Raw genomic sequence first — 23,165 nt, 5'->3', positions numbered from 1 at the left:
AATTATATATATATATATATATATATACACACACACACACACACTGTATATATATACTGTATATATATATATATATATATACAGTCTATATACAGTATATATATATATATACTGCTCATTAGTATTTGAAAAAGAAAGTTTGGTGATGCAAGCAATATGAAGAAAGATGCAGGGAAAGCAAAAAAAGACAGGAAATGATGTCATAAACAGTACCCTTGGAGACAGTCATGACTGTGCGTCAAGATCAATAGATGTCTTGAAAAATATAATTTGACCTTTTTATGACAAGGCCAAGTTAATTCATGCTGTGAGGTGAGATGCCCCCAAAACTTAATATTTCTTCATTAAAAGTCATATTATATATATTTTTTGAACATTATTCGAACATGATTAAGATGTGAATATTTAACTTGGTTATACCACATGACATTCATTAAATCACATTAGTTGTACAATTCAAACTTTTCTTGAAAATTTGTTTTTCAAATACATATGAAACTAACATGAACACAAAAGTACATTTCTTAGAATTTGCCATGCGTTTTAAACTAGATTTTTAAAACATCTTTCTATTTATTTGTCATTGACTCATGAACAGATGTCTCAGTGTTGTTTAAACATCCCAGTGCATGAGTATATGACACTGTGCCAAGCTTAAACAGTTTCAGACACGTCTCGAGACCAGTGCATTCTGTTCCATTAAGTTTGTGTCAATTAATGAAATGCGTGTCTGGGATTATGGAGAACATCTCAGGAACTTCCAGAACAAAGTGATTTTTCTGGTTTACACCTGGTAGCGTTCATTGAGCTTATGAAAAATGAATGTACATGTATATCATCACAAACAGATGTATGAAATGTAGGGTAACAATACTATTTCAAGTTCTTACCTGAGGTTAAAGCCGATTATAAACAAGCAGGTCAATACCGACAAATACTCACAGAGAAGGCGGGGTTAGAAGGAAAAGGGGGGATAAAAAGATAGATGAGTAAATGAACGAAATGACCTTGGTGGCAGCCAGGCTCTTTGCATACGACAATTTGTTTTAGAGACCGGAGAAAGCATTCCGACGTTGCCGCAAGAGCGGTTCGTGAAAGCTTTTCTTAAATTATTTGAGCCACAAAGAGATTCCGCAACAAGCAAAGGCATCAGCTGCTTTACATTATTCAAGACTTACACAATGGCACTCCTGGCACGTCTCCTGCTTTCAAATTGAACTTGATTTAGTTAAGCTGGTTGAGCTCGAATCTGTGGATAGAGTGGCCTGCCAGACGGTAGGGAGGAGAGTCACGCTGCGGTCTACATGCGGCGCGAAACGCCGGTGACCTTCTGTCCGAAAATGTAACAATGCTTTTGTTCTGAAAGCATTATATTTGCGGATGATGAACCTCGTCTCGCTGCAAGTTTTGGAGGGTGAACGTTGGGAATGAGAGAGATTATTTTCGATATTGCCACGAAAAAACCTAATATAACACATATTAATAGGATTTGGCCAGGACTATATAGTGCCAATACAATCTAACATTTATTGCTCCTGAGAAAAAGAGCAAAAGCAAGAAACCAAGGTTTCAGGGATAGAGCAGTAGAGAGATTCTGTTTCCCAGAGACGGCCAATGAAGCTTAACAAAGCCATGTTTCAAAATGTATGAATGTATCAGCTGGAATTACACTGCTCCAGTTGAATAAATATCTTCAGGGTTTCTCTTCCCCTGTGTCCGTTGAATGAGCTCTTGTAAACACACTCATTCCCTCTCTCTTTTTCCGTCTCGTTCTCTCTCGTTCTTTTCTCACCCTCAATAGGTTTTGCAAACAAACGGACTGATTGATCTATCGCAGGCTTGTGTGGAAGTGTAGAAGCTATTTCAATGTCAGAGCATTGTTCGAACGGAGGAAAAGAACTACACCATAAACCACATTAATTGAGCGGCTTCATTATCCGCCGGCTTTATTAAAATAGCAGCTCATTTAGTTGTTGCGTGCCAGACTTTTCATATTTCTTTCCTGGCGCTGTTATCAAACTTGTTTATTTTCCCAAAGTAGTTTATTTCCTCGGCTATGAACCGTTAGACCAAATAAATTCTTCCATCTATTTTTGTTTGATTGTCTGTTTTTGATTCTTTTCTCTTTTCCCCCAATTTTTTATCTGAAAAGGTACAGTGCAATAGCGCCTCGGGCGATTAGTATTTTGCAAACTAAAAAACTTCTTTGTCAAGTCCTGTAAGTTTGAAATTTTTCTCAAGGCATACTTTTGTGCTCTCTCATCTTCAAAGTGACTAGATTTGCTCTTTGTGTATGAACACTGTGCACACTGTGCACACATTTAAGTGCACACTGTTTCCTTCTATGACTATGCCATTTTTCCTCCTGTACAGTTTTAGCCTTATGTACACTGCTATATTTTCCATAGTGACATTTGTGCCATTGTTTTAAAAACATGTAATAATAAGTAGTAGCTACTTTTTGCAATGAGAAGAGCAGTAGCATGTCAAAACTCTACATCACTGCTTTTTAATGTTGCTTTGTGTGTGCACCCCGCTGTACTACTGAGTAAGCGGTTTTAATAATTCAATTGTTCAACTGTTCATTCAGTTTTATTCTAGTGAATCAGTTTGTTCGAATGAGAATGAAAAGTTTAAAAAACACTTTTATTTTGCAGAAGCTTTTATCCAAAGTGACTTACATTGCATAAATTATTTTTAGCAGTTTTTGCATTCCTTGGGAATCAGTTGAGTGAATGATTTTAAGACTGATTCATAAAGACAGTAATTTGTTTCGTTCCGTTGAATGAATCAGTGTTTTTGAACAAATAAATTGACTGAATGATTCAGTGACTCATAACATTGCTGATTGAATTAGTGTATTTGAGCAAATTGGTTGAGTAAATGATGCAGTGACTCACTCAAAGACACTTGTTTTGTTCTTGAATGAATCAGTGTTTCTGAACAAATTGATTGACTTAACAATTCAGTGACTCATTCATAATGTTTCTGAATGAATCTGTGTATTTCAACTAAGCGGCAACCTTCCGGTCTCTCTCGTGAAACCAACACGGAAGTGACTAAAACTGCAATTCATCGACTGGCCGCTAGAGGCTGGCTCCAAAAGGGAGTCAGTCCCATAGACCTGCCATGTTAAAATGCCCAACTTTACAGCAGAAAAAAAACATGTTTACAGCCTGGTGCAAAAAGTGGTCTTGATCTATATAGCTAATTTTGCCCTTCATGATAACTGTGAGGGGGGGTGAATTTTTTTTTATAACTCATCCGTTTAAATTATATTAAAATTATATTAAAATGTAATTATATAAGTTCTGCATAATTAAGGGCGTGGCCACTTGAGTGACAGGTGGATTGCCGCTGCTGTCACCACCGTCGAGCTAGGTGGGCGTGGTTTCAGCAACCAGCTCCCGCTTCTTTGCCCATTTTCGATTATCCGGAAGTGACGCGCAGTGATGCACTGCCAAGATGGCGACGGCTGGCTCCGCCTACTTTAGGCTTCAAAAACGCTCTTCGGAAACCTACAGGTGATGTCACGGACACTACGTACATGTTTATATACAGTCTATGATTTCAACAAATCAGTTGAGTAAATGATTAATTGACTCACTCAAAGACAGCCACTTGTTTTGTTCCTAAATGAATCAGTGTTTCTGAACTAATGAGGGGGGGGTGTGTGTCCCTCAGTAGAAATCACATTCACTCCCCCCTCGTTGGGCCCTTGGAATCATCCTAACCTCAGACAGTCACTGTCTTAATGATATAACCTACAGAAAGAATCACTGAATCTCTTCACCACTGATGCACCAATTAAGAGTCTGCCTGGTATATAAGCACTATTGGAACATAACTCTGCGAACTGATGTATATAGTTTTGTATTTTGTATTTACATTTAAAGGTAAGTTTTTTTAGAAGCTTGTAGTGTATCTAAAGCTAGTTTTCATTAAGCTAGTCTTAATGTAGCTCCCCCAACAGTACTTTTGTTTTTATTTTAAAATAGTTTATATAATACAAATGGGAGCTATGAGTACCTGTTGTTTTGCAAATCTCTCTAAATAACCAGTGAAAAGAGTTCCTGGATGATCTGCTTCAGTGTTCACTTGGGGGAACGCCTTTATAGGGGGGCTGAAGCTCATGTAATGGAAATCCAAAGTTAGCATTATGGCTTTCAAACTGTTCAGCTACTTAGGGAGTCTCTTCCACCATTTGCATCTGAAGAGCCATTTTAATGAATCCCATCCATGCTCTTAAAATGGTGAAGAAGCAGCACGTCAGAGGGATCCAATGTCTCATAAGCACTTTAGAGGGGATGGTTCTTAGAAATTCAATATTTTTAAGCTTTGAAAGGAAGTTTAGAAGAATGCTGGGGTTCTTCACACCACCTCATCACATGCATAATAAAGCATATGCCTGCACAGCATGATTAATGTATAGAAATACAAACAATAAATGGCTGCTTTCATGCACTTCATCATGAGCGACTTATAGGTGCTCTGCATAATAAGCCTGTAAGTCAAGAGCCACTCACACCCCGCTGGTCATCACAGCCATTGAATAACTTGATTTTCAAAAGCCAGAGAACAGTATAGATGGATTAAAAGAGTACGGTGTCAGCTCTAGAATAACGACTCCTTAAAGTGCCATTATTTTGTCTTCTGACTCAGCACAACACTCAATATATTATGAATTTTCGGGATGAATAATTTGTGGTCAATGTCATGCAGAAAAATGGTTGATTCAACTGGTTTGAACATTACGGCTGCTGGTTATAAAACAGATTTTGGGTTGTTGTTGTTTTTTAAAATAGCCTATTATTTGTATGCACAGAACAGATGGCCTGTCTCCAAGCTTATTTTGAGTTATGGACTCGAGTGTGGAGCTAGTGCATTCTAGCTTTTAAGAGATAATAGCAAATGCAACAACAAATACATGGAAAAAGATTCTTGTTGCTCTTAATGAAATGATTTTGCTGTCTTAGGCCCCCACATTAAAAGTCCTAAAATCTGTTGAGGGGGTAAAACGGTGTGCGAATGCTGTCTCCGCAGAGCAATCAATAAAGATTTCCATTTACTGGCCTGTCTGAGGAAGAACTAAAGATTTTAATGTACTCAAGTCAATATGCAATGGGGACAAGAATACAGCCCTTCTGAAAGCTACAATGGGCTCTGGGTGTCTGGTCCAGAAACGCTACATCCCCTAATAAAACTGATTAAGGGGTCTTCGCCATTTGCTGAAATGCCACTGGGGAGGAAGTGTCTGTTTTTTTTTTTTGCTGTGTCCTCTAACTGAATGCAATGCTATAGATTCAATCAATAGGACAACACAACGCTAATGAAGACTCCCACAGCCACAGTACAGTGGGGCTTGACTCCCCAAACACCAGACCGGTAATGTAGTCATATAGAGGGGCCGAACCTGATTAGGTGAAATGTAGTTACTACATGTAAATCTCTCTATCTCTCCCCCTCTCTCTCTCTCTGTGTTTCTTGTAGCATTGAAAAGTAGGGGAATGAATGTATATCCATCCATCAGTGTAAGAAAATTGGGGGGGGAGTGGAAAAATTTATGTCCAAAAATTAGTCCAAAAATGTCCAAAAATCAGTCTATTGTTGGTAAAAAGAAAACAAGTGAGGGAATTAATGTCTAAAAACGATTTATCCACCATCCATGAATCAATCTATCAATCTATCTATCTGTTTGTCTGTTGTCTGTCTGACTATCTATCTGTTGCTCTATTGATATATTTATAGTTCAATACTGTATATAGTTAAATTTTATGCATAGCATCATACAGGCACGCGGTGTGAATCACCTAAACGAGCGTCGCGTCGGTCTTTTTCGCGTGATGGAAAAGCCTGATGCTTTGCTTAAAATAAACGATTTAATTCATAAAGATACAGAATATAACTACTTTTGATGTTAAAATATGTCCTCAGAGTGGTTTACTGTTTGTTTATGGGCAGGTTATGGAGGCAGTCACAGCATATCTCGGCTAAGAGTGAAACGCAGGGCGGCGGTTTAGCCGTTAACAGTTCCCCGCCGAACACGAGTCCAGCTCGGGCACGAGAACCAGCGTCGTTACGGTGGAAACAATAACAGAGACTGGTTGATTACACGTGAATTACTTCTGTTTAATATTAAATTTTTACTTATAATGTTTGTTAAACGAGTTTCAGTACAGGCAATATATAGGCTACCTATTAAAAATGATATAAACAATGCTGTAAATAAATAAAGGAAGTTATCATGCAAACCAGTGGTTGTGTGGATTATTTTACAAATGTATAGAGGATTTAAGTTAATCTGTAAACATTATTTAATATCTGAAGTAAAAAAAATAAGCTAGTATTATAGTAAAAATGAAACAACCCTTTAGCTGGGTTAAATCAAACCATTATGCTCAGTGCTTGAAGTGGACCCCCCCCCCTATAAACTGTATTTATAGTGCCACAATCAATCAATCAATAATTAATTACAATAGATAAAAGTTTTCAATACAAATTAGCACAAGTCAAGCTGAGATACCAAACAGGACCACAGGGAGACGCCAAAGACCACTAAATCACCTGCCTTTACTACTATAGGGATCCATTCAGAATCGCTCAATCTCTGACCACCGCATGCATAATCAGCGTTCATTATAAAACACTCTTGCTTTTAAGCCAAATGCACGCTGAATATAATTATTTTACTAACATCTGGACATAAGTCACTAATTCTCTCCGTAATCGCTGATGAAATCGGCCGTGTTTTCTCTGCATTAGCGCTGTTTTGAATTTACTGTTTGAATTATTTTACTGGATCCTTGGACTTTCCAGGTTTACTGGTTTAAAATGATGTGATGGCAAAAGCCTGCTTCTTCTCATTTTAAGATATTATTTTCGTTATAAAGTACTGATTCAAATTAGTAATCAATAATTATTATTCTACTCCTCTGCGCGCCTCCCCTGACATGCTCTCGCGCCCCACACACTCCGCTTGCATTCATTCACGTGATTGGTCGAGATTAGAGTGATCCCGCCTTAGTAGTGTGATTTATATAGTGTCCTTTCTAATCATATATGGGATAATATAATCACCCAGACCCTGACGCTTTTGCTCTGAGTACCGGCAACATGTCAGAAGTGCCGGTGTTGTGCCCAATTCTGACCCCTGCCAGATTATTACCCCCCTAGTACTGGTAGGTTTAGGGTTAGGTGTGGGGGAGGGGGAGGGGTTAGGATAAGAGGTGGGGTTAGGATTAGGCAATCAGATAGCGATTTCAACGAGAGGGGTAATAATTTGGCAGGGGGTCGAAACTGGGCACATACCGGCCCACTTCAAGCACTGATTATGCTGGGTTAAACAAACAACCCAATTTGCTGGGTAAAATTAACGCAACATGTGTTCTGTCCTATTTTTACCCTAAAAATTGTCTAAAAAACTATCCATCCATCCATCTTGGGTGAAATGTTCAATCCTCTTTTCATATCGAACTCATCATATGACAAATTCATTATTGCTGCTGAACTCACAATTACCTTATTGTCGACGAGTTATGGGAATAAATGGCAAAAGAGCAGTGTAGGCTACTTACCGCAGCAGAGGATCAGCAGACCGCTAAACAGCAGCACAAGCCAGAAAGTTGAGGACATCGTCAGCCACGCATCCCACTGTCTACTCCTCTTCCTAAAGGGCGAAGCCATCAAAGTAGGTCTCAATTTTCCAGTCAAATTAGCCTCCAATCAGGCTCGTATAGCCAGCAGCTATTCACGCTTCGGCGTTCGTCTCAAAGTTGCCATACAGAAACGAGGGAGAAACGGCGCGAGAGAAGCGCTGGGATGAGACCGCAAATGAAGAAGATCCTGTTCGCGATGCTGTGTAGGTCATAAGCGTTGTGTTAGAGACACGGTAACCATGTAAAGAAAAATAGCCTACATCGTGTCTTATAGAGCTAGTAACATTAAAAAGAGAAAGGTTACTGCGACGTTTACAAGTTGTAAAACTTGAAAAAAGGAATAGCCTATCTCAAATTTGAGTTGGACAGATGCAGCGCTGCTGCCGTTTCATCTGGCGACTACGGAAGAGTGCCTGATAGCTGAAGTCAAGGTGTTTTGATTCTGAGAAGAGAGAGAATCGATTGTTGTGCTTATTCCCCCCATAAAGCGAATTCAAATTATGCCTACCTGACTAAAACGTTTATAATACTCTATTTCTATCTCTATAGGTAAGCGACGATATTTTGTTTGATTTGACAAATTAAGTAGGCTACATAAAACATTAGCCTACACAAAAAAGGTGATATTTCCATTACATTTTTTTTAAAATGCAATTCATACCAATTAATGCAGTTCAATAAATTTAAAGTCAATGTGGTGTCATGTGACAATAAAACATTTATCTTTTATACATAGCTACAGAGATATGTGCACTGTATATAAACGTGTGTGCGTTCGTGCGTGCGTGTGTGTGCATTTGTGTGTGTTTACCTGGTATTTCCTACGTTATGGGGACCAAATGTCCCCACAAGGATAGTAACAACAGTAAATGTTGTCCTTGTGGGGACCTTTTTTTGTCCCCATGAAGTAACAAGCTTATAAATCATACAGAATGAAGTTTTTTTGAAAATGTAAAAATGCAGAAAGTTTTGTGTGAGGGGTAGAGTATACAGTTTGTACAGTAGCCTATAAAAATCATTACACCTATAATGAACCTGGGAATAGCAGTGTGTCTGTGTCTGTGCCTGTGTGTTTAGTAATAAAGTTGGTGCAAAGAAAGTTTTTTTAAAAATTTAAAAAAAAAATTTTAATTTGATGGTTATGGCACCTGACGGTTTAGATCCAATAAATCAAAAATTCTGTTGAAAATGTCATAAACACTTCAAAAAATGTATGAAACTTAAATATTTTTCCAGTCAAATTAGCCTCCAATCAGGCTCGTATAGCCAGCAGCTATTCACGCTTCGGCGTTCGTCTCAAAGTTGCCATACAGAAACGAGGGAGAAACGGCGCGAGAGAAGCGCTGGGATGAGACCGCAAATGAAGAAGATCCTGTTCGCGATGCTGTGTAGGTCATAAGCGTTGTGTTAGAGACACGGTAACCATGTAAAGAAAAATAGCCTACATCGTGTCTTATAGAGCTAGTAACATTAAAAAGAGAAAGGTTACTGCGACGTTTACAAGTTGTAAAACTTGAAAAAAGGAATAGCCTATCTCAAATTTGAGTTGGACAGATGCAGCGCTGCTGCCGTTTCATCTGGCGACTACGGAAGAGTGCCTGATAGCTGAAGTCAAGGTGTTTTGATTCTGAGAAGAGAGAGAATCGATTGTTGTGCTTATTCCCCCCATAAAGCGAATTCAAATTATGCCTACCTGACTAAAACGTTTATAATACTCTATTTCTATCTCTATAGGTAAGCGACGATATTTTGTTTGATTTGACAAATTAAGTAGGCTACATAAAACATTAGCCTACACAAAAAAGGTGATATTTCCATTACATTTTTTTTAAAATGCAATTCATACCAATTAATGCAGTTCAATAAATTTAAAGTCAATGTGGTGTCATGTGACAATAAAACATTTATCTTTTATACATAGCTACAGAGATATGTGCACTGTATATAAACGTGTGTGCGTTCGTGCGTGCGTGTGTGTGCATTTGTGTGTGTTTACCTGGTATTTCCTACGTTATGGGGACCAAATGTCCCCACAAGGATAGTAACAACAGTAAATGTTGTCCTTGTGGGGACCTTTTTTTGTCCCCATGAAGTAACAAGCTTATAAATCATACAGAATGAAGTTTTTTTGAAAATGTAAAAATGCAGAAAGTTTTGTGTGAGGGGTAGAGTATACAGTTTGTACAGTAGCCTATAAAAATCATTACACCTATAATGAACCTGGGAATAGCAGTGTGTCTGTGTCTGTGCCTGTGTGTTTAGTAATAAAGTTGGTGCAAAGAAAGTTTTTTTTTAAAATTTTAAAAAAAAATTTTAATTTGATGGTTATGGCACCTGACGGTTTAGATCCAATAAATCAAAAATTCTGTTGAAAATGTCATAAACACTTCAAAAAATGTATGAAGCCAACTTAAATATAAAGACCCCATTTAAAAAACTTGGCACTTGCATCTTGAACTACATTTTTACGAGATTTCTTCTGTTTATCATCTCAGACATCCGCATTTGTCGTTGATCCGCTATGCATTTATCTCACTGTGTGCATTTTAGTGTTCACAGCATTACATAGCGTTTTTCCCTGTGATAAGCCTCTGCATTCAACATCACCTCAAGCTGTGGACACCAACATAATATCCAAGCAGAGACCAGAGGAAATGAAAACCTCTTTGATTTGACACTTAGGAAAAGTGCTGTTCGTAAATAATATTCAATCCCTTTAGATGAACCTGATTAGTCTCAAACATGAAATTGAAATAGTGCATTCAAGTCCTGCTGAGAAGTTCGTATTTATGAGTTGTGAGGTCGGTGTCTGGCGCATGTCTATAATTCATAGTCCTACAGCTTGGGTTGCTGGGCTGCTCAGATGATTGTGTACAATAGCAGACAGCCCTCGACCCACCTCTTTCAAAACCCCTCACTGTCCACCCCTGGCCCCCGGCGACCCCCGAGGGAAATCACAATTACTTCAAAGCAGCCTGCCGAAGGAAAGGAGAAGAAATATTTCGTATTGTATAATTTTTCATTCCTTTCCATCACAGCATCCCAGCTTTCTGAGACCCCAGAGAGTGGAGATTACTGACCTTCAGCACCAACTTTCCTCTTCTTGTTGTTCAGAAACAAGCAGCCTGTATTATAATACCATGAATTTCTATTTCTCTTTTCACAGTTGGTACCTGTAACGTAGCGAGTGAGTCCAGACTCTTTTCTAACAGGCATGTATTTTCTTGTTTTACAGCTCATTAAAGTTTCACGAGTGACTACTTGGCTTGTTTTCTTTCAGGACACGTATCAAAATAGTTTGTCAGTGCGTGTGAGTGAGCGTCATGCGGTTTCACCGAGGAGACAATATACTGCGTTTAGTGGAAGGGGCAAGGAGATGTCATGAGAGAAGAACATTACTCAGCCACTTAAGAGCTAGGAACCTTCAAAGCAACGTGTGCCGCAAGAAGGATTGAGGATGCGCGACACCGATCTGATAGGGCCTGAGGGAGCAGTCAAGGTCCTTGTCACTCTGTTTATGAGATGGATTAACCATGAGTGACTGACAGGAAGTATGTCTTCATACAGCCTGTCGAAATGAATCTAACATCTAATGTGATTATGCAACCAGTTATTACCGAATGTTATGTCGTTATTGTGGTTGTGTAGTTTGGACTTAATTGCGCTCGTGTCCCTTTCTCATTACTTGTTTTGAATTAAACGGAATTGTTTATTATCCTGAGACTGTTTGGAATGAAATAACGGGGAGTTATAATATCATTCCTGTATCTCCTGTTCATTATTTCTTCATAGAGTGCTTTGTTAAAAACCATTTATATTGACGTAGCGTGTCAAATGGAAGGTAGCATAGGCCTACATGATCTGGCTCCCAAGGTTTTAAAGTCTGACTGTGCCATCTGCAGTTTAAGTGCTATCTATTTGCAAAATGCATTCAGATAAAAACTTGGCTTGTTTATTTCCGCATTAAATTGAGTCCTTGGAAGTAGCGCTAAAAAATTTCCAAATGTTCCCATGTTAAATTAGTTTCCTCTATCCAAGATTAATGTGGATAGACAACTTTAAGTAAGTGTAGGTTGATTTTCCTTAAGTGTAAACACTGTGGCGCTATCAAAACTGCTGTTTAAGCATCCTACAATATGAAATATAAATGTTTGACCAAAATATAGAAGATGAGGTGAGTGTTTGATAACCTGTTTACACTAAAGTTTGCCATATAAATTGTCTAAGTATGTGATTTTGTCACAAGTATTAATACGTTAGTTAAAAATTTTAATTTATAATTTTATTCAGCAAGGATGCATTAATTTGATCAAATATGACAGTAAAGACATTCATAGTGTTGCAAAATAATTCTATTTTACTGCTATCCTATTTTACTATTCATTAAAGTATCCTAAAAGTGTAACTATTTCCACTAAAATATTAGGCAGCACAACTGTTTTCAACATTGATAATAACAAGAAAGGTTTCTTAAGCAAATCAGCATATTAGAATGATTTCTGAAGGATCAAGGGACACTGAAGAGTAATGACTGATTAAAATGGACCTTTGCATCACAGAAATAAATTACTTTTAAAAAAATATAAAAACAGTTATTTTAAACTGTAATAATAATAGACAATATCACTGTTTTACTGTATTTTTAAAAAACATATATTTTTTTTTATAATGCAGTCTTGGTGAGAGTTCTTTCAAAAACTTAATCTTGTTATAAAAAACAAGTATATTCAAGATATCAATATTCAATCCTACAATATGAAATATAAATGTTTGACCAAAATATAGAAGATGAGGTGAGTGTTTGATGAGGTGAGTGTTTGTACGTCATTATTTTGGTATCTGTCTTCCTGTTTTCTGCTCAAACGGATGTTAATCGGGACTGTCTGCTCTTAGATGTTATGCGGAGACTCTCTTGGTGTTTATGAAGTGAGATGGGGACAAAAAGCCTGACGGGACCTTCTCTGCAACGGTCAAATGACTCAAGAGAACTTTTCAGACTCCAAAATGGCTTTTCTTCTTCCTTCCAGCGTGTCTTGAGCGGGGTGTCCTTGGTCCTTTTGTGGCCAGTCGTCAAGGGAGTTTTGTCTTTTGATGGTGAAAGAGACCACACACAATCTGATGCTGTCATCAGTAATTGGTTGCCTGCCCAGAGGACCCTCCTAGCTGCCATTCTTCTTTATCTCTTCACTCTTATCAGTCCTTTTTCTCCTGGAGTGTCAGCAGGGCACTAGATGTGTGTTCATACAATTGGAGGGCACTGCGGCAGTGATCAACCTTGGTCTTTGTATCGCCAGGAACATTATTTTCAACTGAAAGGTCTGAAGTAACCTTTGCACCCAAAAAGCTGTTAAGTCAGGTGAGCTCTAAAAGAAAAATATAAGACAACAGTTGATCAAACAGTGTGACCAGAGCAATGAGATTTCTATTGGAACATAAACATCATACTTACAGAATAAAATTAAACTGAGATTTGTATTAGAAACATCATATTGAATTAAATAATCAAATGAAATGAAAAAAGGCCTAATATATAACAATAAAATTTGTAAGTGTCAGATATATTGACTCCAGAATAAAGATAAGTTGATTTGTTTGGGATGGAGGAAGTGCAGGAGGTGTCAGTGAGGCAGTACGTACCTCATAAATCAGTCATGGCATCTGAGGCCAACCCCGAGCTAGCCAGACTGAACTGCTGAAAAATTCACTTTTATTTTCTACAGCTTTTGAAATCGTAAAGTTTGTTCCTCGAGTCATCGTTTTAATTCGTTTTAATGGCATGTAAGGTCAAAGTCCTCATTGTGAACTGTCCCTCTGTTACAGTGAAAGCAAGCGCAGGGCTGATTCGCTTTGATGGATTATAGTAATTTTAATAATGGAGCTAAATTTGGACAACGTCAACATGAGTCCCTCCTGTATCAAAAGTCAGTCAGAAAGAGCTTTATTGCCAAGTATGTTTGCACATACAAGGAATTTGTTTTAGTGTCACAAGCTTCCAGTACACAGAGACAACAACACACAGATAATAAAAATAAGATGTGAATAAAATACACATATGTATAAATATAAATAAACCACAAAAAAAAGAATAAATATGTACAGGTGTGCTATAGATCAAATAGAATATGAATAGAACAAAAAATAAAGTTGTAGGAATGTACTAGGATGATAAATAAGTATAAGGTTATTGCACATATTTTTATTGCACAATAGGAGAACATTTAACTGTTTATGCGGTAGATTGCCTGAGAAAAGGAACTGTTCTTGTGCCTGGCTGTCCTGGTATTCGGTGCTCTGTAGCACCGACCAGATGGCAAAAGTTCAAAAAGGAGATGGCTTGGATGTGAGGGATCCAAAGTGATTTTCTGAGCCCTTTTCCTCACTCTGGATGTGTATAGTTCTTGGAGGTGGGCAGGGGAGCACCAATAATCCGTTCAGCAGTCCGAACCATTCTCTGTAGTCCTCTGATGTCTGATTTTGTAGCTGAACCAAACCAGACAGTTATTGAAGTGCACAGGACAGACTCAATGACGGCTGAGTAGAACGGTTTCAGTAGCTCCTGTGGCAGGTTGAATTTCCTCAGCTGGCGAAGGAAGTACAATCTTTGTTGGGCCTTTTTAACAATGGAGTTGATGTGAGTGTCCCACTTCAGGTCCTGAGAGATTGTGGTGCCCAGAAATCTGAATGACTCCACTGCAGCCACAGTGCTGTCCATGATGGTGAGTGGGGGGAGTGCAGGGGGGTTCCTCCTGAAGTCCACAATCATCTCCACTGTTCTGAGTGTGTTGAGCTCCAGGTTGTTAAGATTGCACCAGACAGCCAGCTCTTTAACCTCCTGTCTGTAAGCAGACTTGTCTCCATTCTGGATGAGGCAGATGACTGTAGTGTCATCCGCAAACTTCAGGAGCTTGACAGAGGGGTTTTTATATGTGCAGTCGTTGGTGTACAGGGAGAAGAGCAGTGGGGAGAGGACACAACCCTGAGGGGCGCCAGTGCTGGTGGTGTGGCTGTTGGATGTGAATTTACCAATTCTCACTAGCTGCTGCCTGTCTGTCAGAAAGCTAGAGATCCACTGACAGATAGAGCTAGGAACAGAGAGCTGGGTTAGTTTGGTCTGGAGGAGTGTTGGGATGATGGTGTTGAAAGCGGAGCTAAAGTCCACAAACAGGATCCTCACATAAGTCCCTGTTTTGTCCAGATGTTGCAGGATGTAGTGCAGTCCCATGTTGTCCCATTTGAGACTGTATTATCGTCTCAACAAATACATAAGATTATCTGTCCCTCATGGGCCATGGCCCTATTCTAGCTGTTACTTGGCTCACTGATGTTTAAGAAGTTCAGACATTAAAGGTGATGTGTATTTTTTCAAACAGGTTTTGCAAATACGGTCTTATAACGTACTGTCAAATTAGTGAAATTTCACGTGCAGAATCATTTTATTGTAAATAGTGTAACGATGTACGAAGCACAGCTCACACAGAAGTCCCTTTCAAACCAAGCAGCTTCATGTTTGTCAATGCAACTTTAACCTGTTGCGCAATTGATTCCTACTGAAATTACTGTATTTCATCAGCGAAAATACACAAATGTTTTAAATTTTCTATGCAATCAAACATATGGAAGATCGTTTTTGCCATGAGATAGAAAAATAAAAAATGTCATTGTGACTCTAGTTTGTATTTCACAGTCCTGTGTTTATATCTCACAATTCTGTCTGAAAAAAAATTGCAAGAAAAAAAGCTTCCATAGAGATGCACTATTCGCAGACACCGTTAATATATTCCAACAGTGAAAGTTTCCAAAAAATAGGGGATACCAAGATAAATCTTGTATAGGCTGATTTTGTGCTTTCAAAATGGCTGCCCCATGTGGCAACCTGCTCCATATATATAAAGGAAACTTTTATTAGGCTACTAACAAGACTAGAGTTTCTTTATGTCATCTCTTTTCAAAAGTACGATTAATTTATCTACAAAACTTTTTAAATGAAGAACAAATTGCTTTTGTGTGGCTTTAAATCCTTTTCTAAATGAATATTGCCCTCTATTACATTGTGACTAACTACATTTAGTATGATTGACGACAATTATCTCACTAGCTAGATCTGTTATCCGTGTACATGAGACAATATGCTAAGCACATTGTCCCAGACAAGAAAAAGAGCAGGCCGGAATGAAATGACGGAGAGTGACGAGAGCAGAAGACTAGTGGAAAGCAGGAAATCGCCAGGGAAACAGAGGTGACAGGGACTGTGAGAAATGTGGCTAAACTAACTCTCAGTTAGGACTGAGAAGAACAAGCTGGTAAGTGAAACATTTACTCAGTAGTCGCTAGACTTGTAGATCCTGAAGGTCAATGAAGATACTCCAGAGAATCTGTAGAGAAGATCAATTAAACGTGTAGAACTTAATGACATTTGAACTACTAATTTTAACTTTCTATAATGTAGTAATGTTAGTTACTGTTCTTAATGAATGTTATTAGGTAGTGTTAGAGAGAAAAGCTCATTTTTTTATAACATTTTCGAGTTGTAGAACCTAGTTGAAGATGATTCCTCGACATAGTAGATAACTTAACTGGAACGTTTCATTCTGTGCCTCAAAAATTGTGAGCTACCTATTCAACATTTTTAGGCATTGATTTATAGGTACCTTCGGGGAAAGCATTTTTGCCTTTTACTTAATGCAAAAATACTGGGTAGTTCACACAAAATTAAAACCATTTACTCACCCTCATGCTGTTCTGTGGAACACGAAATCAGATATTTTGAAAAATGTCTATTCAGTGAAAGTCAGTGAGGTCCAGTTTGGTTGTGGATGCCAAATACCTTAAATGGGGTCCAATTTGGTTATGGATGTCAAATACCTAAAGTGTATGTGCAAAAGATTCTTCAAAATATCTCTTTTATGTTCCACAGAAAAAAAAGTCATACAGGGCTGGAATGACATGTGGGTGATTAATATGGCCATTTTCACTTTTGGGTAAATTATTCCTTTAAATGAATTGGAAAGAACAGACTGTACTGAAGCATAAAAATACCATAATATGTTTGCAGATATTTAGGAAACATGCGGAGTTCACATACTGGTTTCTAAGAAAAACAGAAACGGCTAGTTCTTCTACTTTGAAATGTGCATTCCGTGTCAGAATGTTTTGTTTTGGTCTGTGTGATTCTGCCCACTGCCAGTTTACCCAAAAGTATTTTGACCCACCAGGTTGCCAGTTCACGGAACATACAGCATATTGCAGCCATGGAAGCCAGCAAACAGACAGGGTCAGACATCGAAGATTCTAGCCTCAGCATCCATATAAAAAGCTCTATGACCAGAGGCATATTAAAACAACTTACATCAACTTATAGTGTAAGGCTCATCGCCTTCCATTGTCAGTTCCGTTCGTTCTTTTTGTTTGTCTTCAATCTGGCAACCTGTGTCTGCCACTCGATTCTGGACTTAACTGTTCTCATAGAATTACAATGAATATTTAAACTTTACATTTATCATAACTGGCGTAAACGGGTGTTTGAAAACAAGACTTTAAAGGCCTGTTAACATCAAGAACAATAACTATATTAGCATACACATGCTTTAAATGCACCAGCTCTTTAAAACTGGTTCATTTATAGTTATAGTTCTTGTTCTCGGTGTAAACGGCTTTTCAAAAAATTTGCGTCGACTTTGAGAGTCCACTTAATGTACTTAAGCCAGGTCAGCAGTTGAACGCGGATGATAAATGAGGCTGTTTACTGTCCTCCGGTCATGCTTTGAGATGCTGCAGCCTTAATTGCATTACCTAACTGGCCTGAGTACTTGCTCATGTCTGTTATTAGAAGTTCACCAGTCAACCATCTCACCAGACAACCCAAGTCTAATTCACCAAAGCACTTGGTGAATAAATTAATATACCAGAACTGAAAGAATGAGATTATACTTAAGGAGCCAGGCAGAAACGTGATGTCTTAGTTAGTGTGATTTATGACCAGAGGTGCCCCATAAGCTCAATTCATGCGAATTATGCATAGAGTGAATCAGCTGCAGTGGGAGTCTGACTCGTTTTTGGCCTCGTAATTAGCAGAGAGTGAATCAGCTGCAGTGGGAGTCTGACTTGTTTTTGGCCTCATAATTAGCAGATGGTGAGTATGGATGCATAAAATTTTCATTCATGAATGTGAGACTGCGAATGAGCTCATTTTCTTGCAGCAAATGGAAGAGATTCGGTGCGCCATCTGATGTTACCATCTTCTTGCTGGGTGGGTAAAATACCAATTTAGCCCATCACAGGCTTTACAATGCAGCCTATAATTGGAGACATTGTTTGCCCTCTCATGGCAACATAGTTGTCGTTCCTGCAGTGTTTTTGTCAGTGTGGGAACAGGCCGAACCTATTATTAGGCAGATGGGATAAATATGTAAGTTTACAGTTGGTATCAGATGTGTGTGGGATCAAGTTGTGATGCCGTCAAGGGTGCAGCTTGTGAGCGAGACAGCTTGAGTCAGAATTCTGGGAAGCATTCGTGCATAGGAAACCAAGATGAGCGCTGTTTGAATGTGTCAGCATCTGATACAGGCATCTGGTTAACTGCATCTTAACTGCCATTTTCGCGATTATCAGATACCTCTGTGCGCGAGCGTAGCGCAGCCATCGGTTCACCAGGAAGTCTCATGTCAGGCTGCACATCAAAGGAAGTGTACTTGTTTGTGTCGTAGACGTTCTGTGTGGCTTTCATTATGACACAGGCATCGATATAAATGAGTCCCCGCAGCTGAACCATGTAAACAACTGGCTTTGCGGTTGTTTCGCGTATTCTTTGCGTCACTCTTTCGGTGTACCTTGTGGGAATTTGTGCCTGTAACGTGACTTGATCTCTCACATTTGTTCTAGCACGTGCCTGTCCTCATCTCAACTAAACCATGGGGTCATTACGAAAGCCCAGGCCCCGTTTCATGAGCTCGCCTGTGCTGTCCGACCTTGCCCGCTTTCATGCCAGCTCGCCAACACTGCAGCTGTCCAACGCTAGTGTTTGGAACAGGTGGGTGGTTCCCTTTCCCAAGGATGAGAGAGAGAAAAGGCATTGTTTCATTAATTGCCATGAGATTTGAGGGGTTTTTATAGACACAACCGAGAGTTTTTAAAGATAAAGTTCATTCAAAAATGACAAAGCTGTTAATCGTTAACTTCAAAAACTTTTTAAAATATACTTTCCATAGTCAATTTTATTTTTACATTTATCATGAATTATTAATTTATTAATATTATTACATTTTTGGAGGAGTCGCACCACATGACATTTTACATCCTGAAGCTGATCTTAGCTAAGCTGCTCTTAAAAACACGTGGCAAGTTCATGTGAGATGGAAAGCTTTTAAATTATTTTCAAGAAAAATTAACTTATATTGTTATAAAAACATGCATGACACGTTATTACGTTATTATAAGAAATGTAATCTGTTTTTACAGTATGTTGGTTTCATATGGGTTTGAAAAACTTATACCATTTTCAAGAAAAGTTTGTATCTACTGACTGTCAGGTAGCCATTAAGTAAAAAGTAATAACATATTTTCATTATACCTTGAATACATTTACATCTTAAACATTATTTTTAAAAAGTTAATATATTCTAATCTTCAAGGTAAAAAAAGTTAGACAAATATCAAGTATTATTAATTCATAAGTGTTATTTAAAAAAAAATTTTGGTAGTTGCATCACATGACATTTTACAGCCTGAACTAACTTTATCTTGTCATAAACAGGTCAAATATTTTTAAGAGACTTGTGTTGATAAAAGCTGATAAAATATTATTAAATGTAGCTATTTTGTTAAAGTTTATTTCTAAGAAATAATAATAACAAATTATGCCAAACTACTTTTCTTTTTAATTGTTTCAATTGTTTCTTTTCAATTATTTAATGAGAACTTAATTTTTTTCTCTTATTTATTCATTATGATATCAGGACACTAACTGACATTTATGACTGTATGTCCCCCTAAAAAAATATAAAAATTAAGCAATTTTCATTTTAAATTTTCATTTTATTTCAGCAATTAAAAACATTCTCACGCATAGAGGTGATTGTAGAAGTCATTGTAGAAAAACATGAAATGTAATAAATAAAAAAATATATCCAAATAATGACAATGAAATTTTTATTTTTTGATAAACATTGATAAAACAAATTAAAAACATCTTTAGCTTTGAAATGTGCTTTTAGGAAGCCCTGAACTTTAAACTTGAGTCAAAAAGGGCGGTGTTTACGGTCACTGTACCTCTGACTCAAAAGTGAAACCTTGCTTTTTCATATATGATTTCACACTTTGCATGCCATATTTAGTCTTTAGGGGAAAACCCCTTAGAGACACATTCTTTAAGGCGTTGAAGTATAGGAAGCAGACAGCAGCCTTTGCCTTTACCACTTCCTTATGGAAATGGGACCTCTGCTGCCCCTCTCTCAGGAAGTGTAGAGCAGGATGTTAGTCAGAAGTGGTCGGTTGGATGGCGGGCAGTGAAAGTTTGCTGGCAAGCAGACAAAAACGCTGACTATAGACACTAAAACAGAGAATTTCCCTGACACAGGTGACATTGCTAGATTTTGAAATGTTTTCACAAAGTCTTTATGCATATAAAGGGATGTTTTGCATAGAATTTTCTTAGCTTGCAAATCAGTGGTCAGGCCACTTGAATGAGGCCTAGTTTCCTGATTTCTGAGTCTTTTCTGTTTTGCAGTGTACAAACGGCTGTAATTAAAGTCTTTCAAGGTGGGGGGCTACAGGCCAATGAGCTCTACACCCTGAACGAAAGCATAAGGTAAGAAAGTAATACAGAGAATTGCAGCTATGTATTCAGTTCACTTCCTATACAATGATTTCAAGTCAAGATTAGAGATTTTTGACTCATGCCAGTAGGCAATGACCCAGAATACACTAACAACCACATAGCAACACATAGCAAGCAAATGGCAACCACTCACAACACTCTAGCTTTGTGGTGGTGAGTTTTGTACAGGATTTTTACCCTTTTTAATTGAGAAAAAGTCAAACGTTTTTGTTTATGAGGGTGTGTGTAACTAACTGAGCATTTTACCTGTTTTATCAGGTGGCTTTTGAGGACTGAGCTGGGATCATTTATCACTGAATACTTTCAGGTAATATAGTTTTCAGTTCTGAAGACATAATGAAGTGAATTTCAAAAAAATAGTTGAATTTGATGTGAAATTATTCTAAAGAGAAATTAAAAATCGTAAATATTCCAGGTTCAACCCAGCTAACAAAAATACATTTTAAGACCACTTTGCTAACTTTTTTAATGTTTTAAAAATTTTCATGAATGAAAATTGTATGCATCCATACTCACCATCTGCTAATTACGAGGCCAAAAACAAGTCAGACTCCCACTGCAGCTGATTCACTCTCTGCTAAAAACTTTTTTTCTTGGTTAAACATTTTGCAAACATTATGGAATTGTTAGTGTTGAATGTTTTCTGAACATTCTGAAATGAGTAGTAACATATAGGGTAAACATACCTATTAAGCTCACCAAAATCTATATTGAGACATTTTTAGTGCACAATATATCGGTTTCAGTACAGGAAGTTATGTTAAAATAAAATATTAATCTCTCACACAAATTTTTTTTATTTTATTTTAAATGACAAAAGCATTTCAATTAAGATATACATCATTAAATGCAAAAAGTCCGGCTGTGCTTAATGGGTACATTTTTGTACCTTTTAAGCACACCCCTGTTCCCATTAAGCTCACATCATGTTTTATTAAAAATTCTTGTTTATTTTAAACAACCTTTTTAAAGAATACTTTAAAAATGTTTTATTTGAAGGTACAGAATCAATCACAAAAAAACTGAACACTAAAATCAAGCAATAAGGCATTCAATTTGATCTGTTACATATTCATAGTGAAGTGTCACAGAGTAACGCTGCGTGTTTCTAAGCATTTCAGGGGACCTTTAAGCAACATCTAGACTAGTCCACGTTCAGCTACTGTAAGTAGTACATATTCAAAAATAAAATAAAACAAACCAATAAAAAATTTCATTCATGGGGATGAACACAGAAACTAGCCTCATTATGAAGTCTCTTATTAAACAGATGTCAACTTGTCTATCGTCTCTTAAGGCTGGAATACACTACAAGATTATTTGCCCTGATTTTACACCGATTTACAGTCCGGAGAAGTTTATGCTAGTTGCCAAAGGTCAGAGCCAGTCTGCAGATTTGAGTCGACTGATTCCATAGAAAACCCCATAGTGTATGATGGTCACAGACTCCGATTTTGTAGCTTCAGACTTTGATTCCATCCAGTCGGAGGAGATCAAACATGTTTGATATTTTCAGCAGATTTTAGAACGCATATTGTTTTCATTTGTCATGTGTCTCCTAGCAATAATGCACACATTTCTGTGCGAGTTTGTTGTGATCGGAAGGAATTTAAAGTCTGCAAGTGTGAGATCCTCAGTCGTTTAGTGTATGATGCCCTTTGTGTATGTGCCCTTTTTGTTTTCTTTTGTGACTATTTACAAAATCTGTAAGTGTATGATGTCTGGTGTTTTAAAAATCTGTTCACAATTTAAAAGTTGTTTAGTGTATTCCAGCCTTTAGTCGCTTCTTTCCTGGACGGATCCGACAGATTTCTGATTGCTCCGTCTTTGTATGGACGACATGCCTCTTTCATCTTTGGGCATAAACTATAGTTCTGTCAAGACATGAGAATGAAATAAGAAACTTAGCAGGAAATGTTGCTTAATAATATATTTATGGGGGAAGCATCACCCCAAGCTCAGCAAGTGAGGAACCAGAGGAAAACGACTGTAGTTACGTGTATTTTTTATTATAATAATATTATTATTATTATTTTTTTTATTTTTATTAACATAGCTTGATCTCAGCCAGTTGGAAGTAATATATTAGCGTAGCACACAATCTTGTACAGCTAGTCAGCTATCTGTGTTCTGTAGCATCTGTGCTATGTTGCTAAAACTGTCTAACTGTAATTATATCCCACGGATGTGATCAGCTGAGAATCAGCTGATGCAAGCTTGACTCACGTGACCTGCCAGAACTAACGCTAACGCTTAATTTATGATTAGATGTTGTCATCGTAAAGCTGTGAAAATAAGTTATTAACCTATTTATAAAGATTAACTTAAAGTCACAACCATCAGTTAATTATTTAAACTCTGTTTATGAAGTATTTACATAGACGTTCAATGTGGAAGAGCTTAAAGAGAGCACACTAAGCTTAATTGGAGCAGCAACAATTTTTTATAAATTTAATGTAATATTTATTAAAATGACAAGGTTTTGCTAAATAAATAATCTAGGTCATGTATTAAGTTCATACATATTTTAATATGAACAACTATTATTAACAATATGAATGAAATTATACTTTTTCTTATTGATGTCACACTGAAGCTGTGTGATTTTCATAGTAGTGTACCCTTTAAGCTCACCTTACAATAATATGAAATCTTTAAAAATTACAGCAGTATAAAAC

General features: G+C 37.5%; 2 protein-coding genes across 2 annotated transcripts in view; one reads left to right on the top strand and one right to left on the bottom strand.

Moving 5' to 3' along the window:
• LOC107753604 (protein FAM19A5-like) overlaps window positions 1-8,017 on the bottom strand; it is a 52,880-nt gene extending 44,863 nt beyond the window's left edge. The window contains exon 1 of the mRNA XM_016569805.1: window positions 7,575-8,017. Coding sequence (XP_016425291.1) covers window positions 7,575-7,683 — 109 coding nt within the window. The 5' untranslated portion in view covers window positions 7,684-8,017. The remainder of the gene's footprint in view (window positions 1-7,574) is intronic.
• Window positions 8,018-17,258: 9,241 nt separating this feature from the next.
• Window positions 17,259-23,165, top strand: part of LOC107753658 (proline-rich protein 5-like) — a 14,686-nt gene continuing 8,779 nt past the window's right edge. Inside the window, exons 1-4 of the mRNA XM_016569865.1 lie at window positions 17,259-17,901; window positions 18,534-18,681; window positions 20,377-20,457; window positions 20,746-20,794. Of these exons, the coding sequence (XP_016425351.1) occupies window positions 18,563-18,681; window positions 20,377-20,457; window positions 20,746-20,794 (249 nt within the window). The 5' untranslated portion in view covers window positions 17,259-17,901; window positions 18,534-18,562. The remainder of the gene's footprint in view (window positions 17,902-18,533; window positions 18,682-20,376; window positions 20,458-20,745; window positions 20,795-23,165) is intronic.

Source organism: Sinocyclocheilus rhinocerous, unplaced genomic scaffold (assembly GCF_001515625.1).
Source record: "Sinocyclocheilus rhinocerous isolate Xijiao unplaced genomic scaffold, SAMN03320098_v1.1 scaffold200, whole genome shotgun sequence".
Taxonomy (NCBI): domain Eukaryota; kingdom Metazoa; phylum Chordata; class Actinopteri; order Cypriniformes; family Cyprinidae; genus Sinocyclocheilus; species Sinocyclocheilus rhinocerous.
Note: the sequence above shows the minus strand (reverse complement) of the source record. Positions and strands in the feature narration are given on the sequence as shown.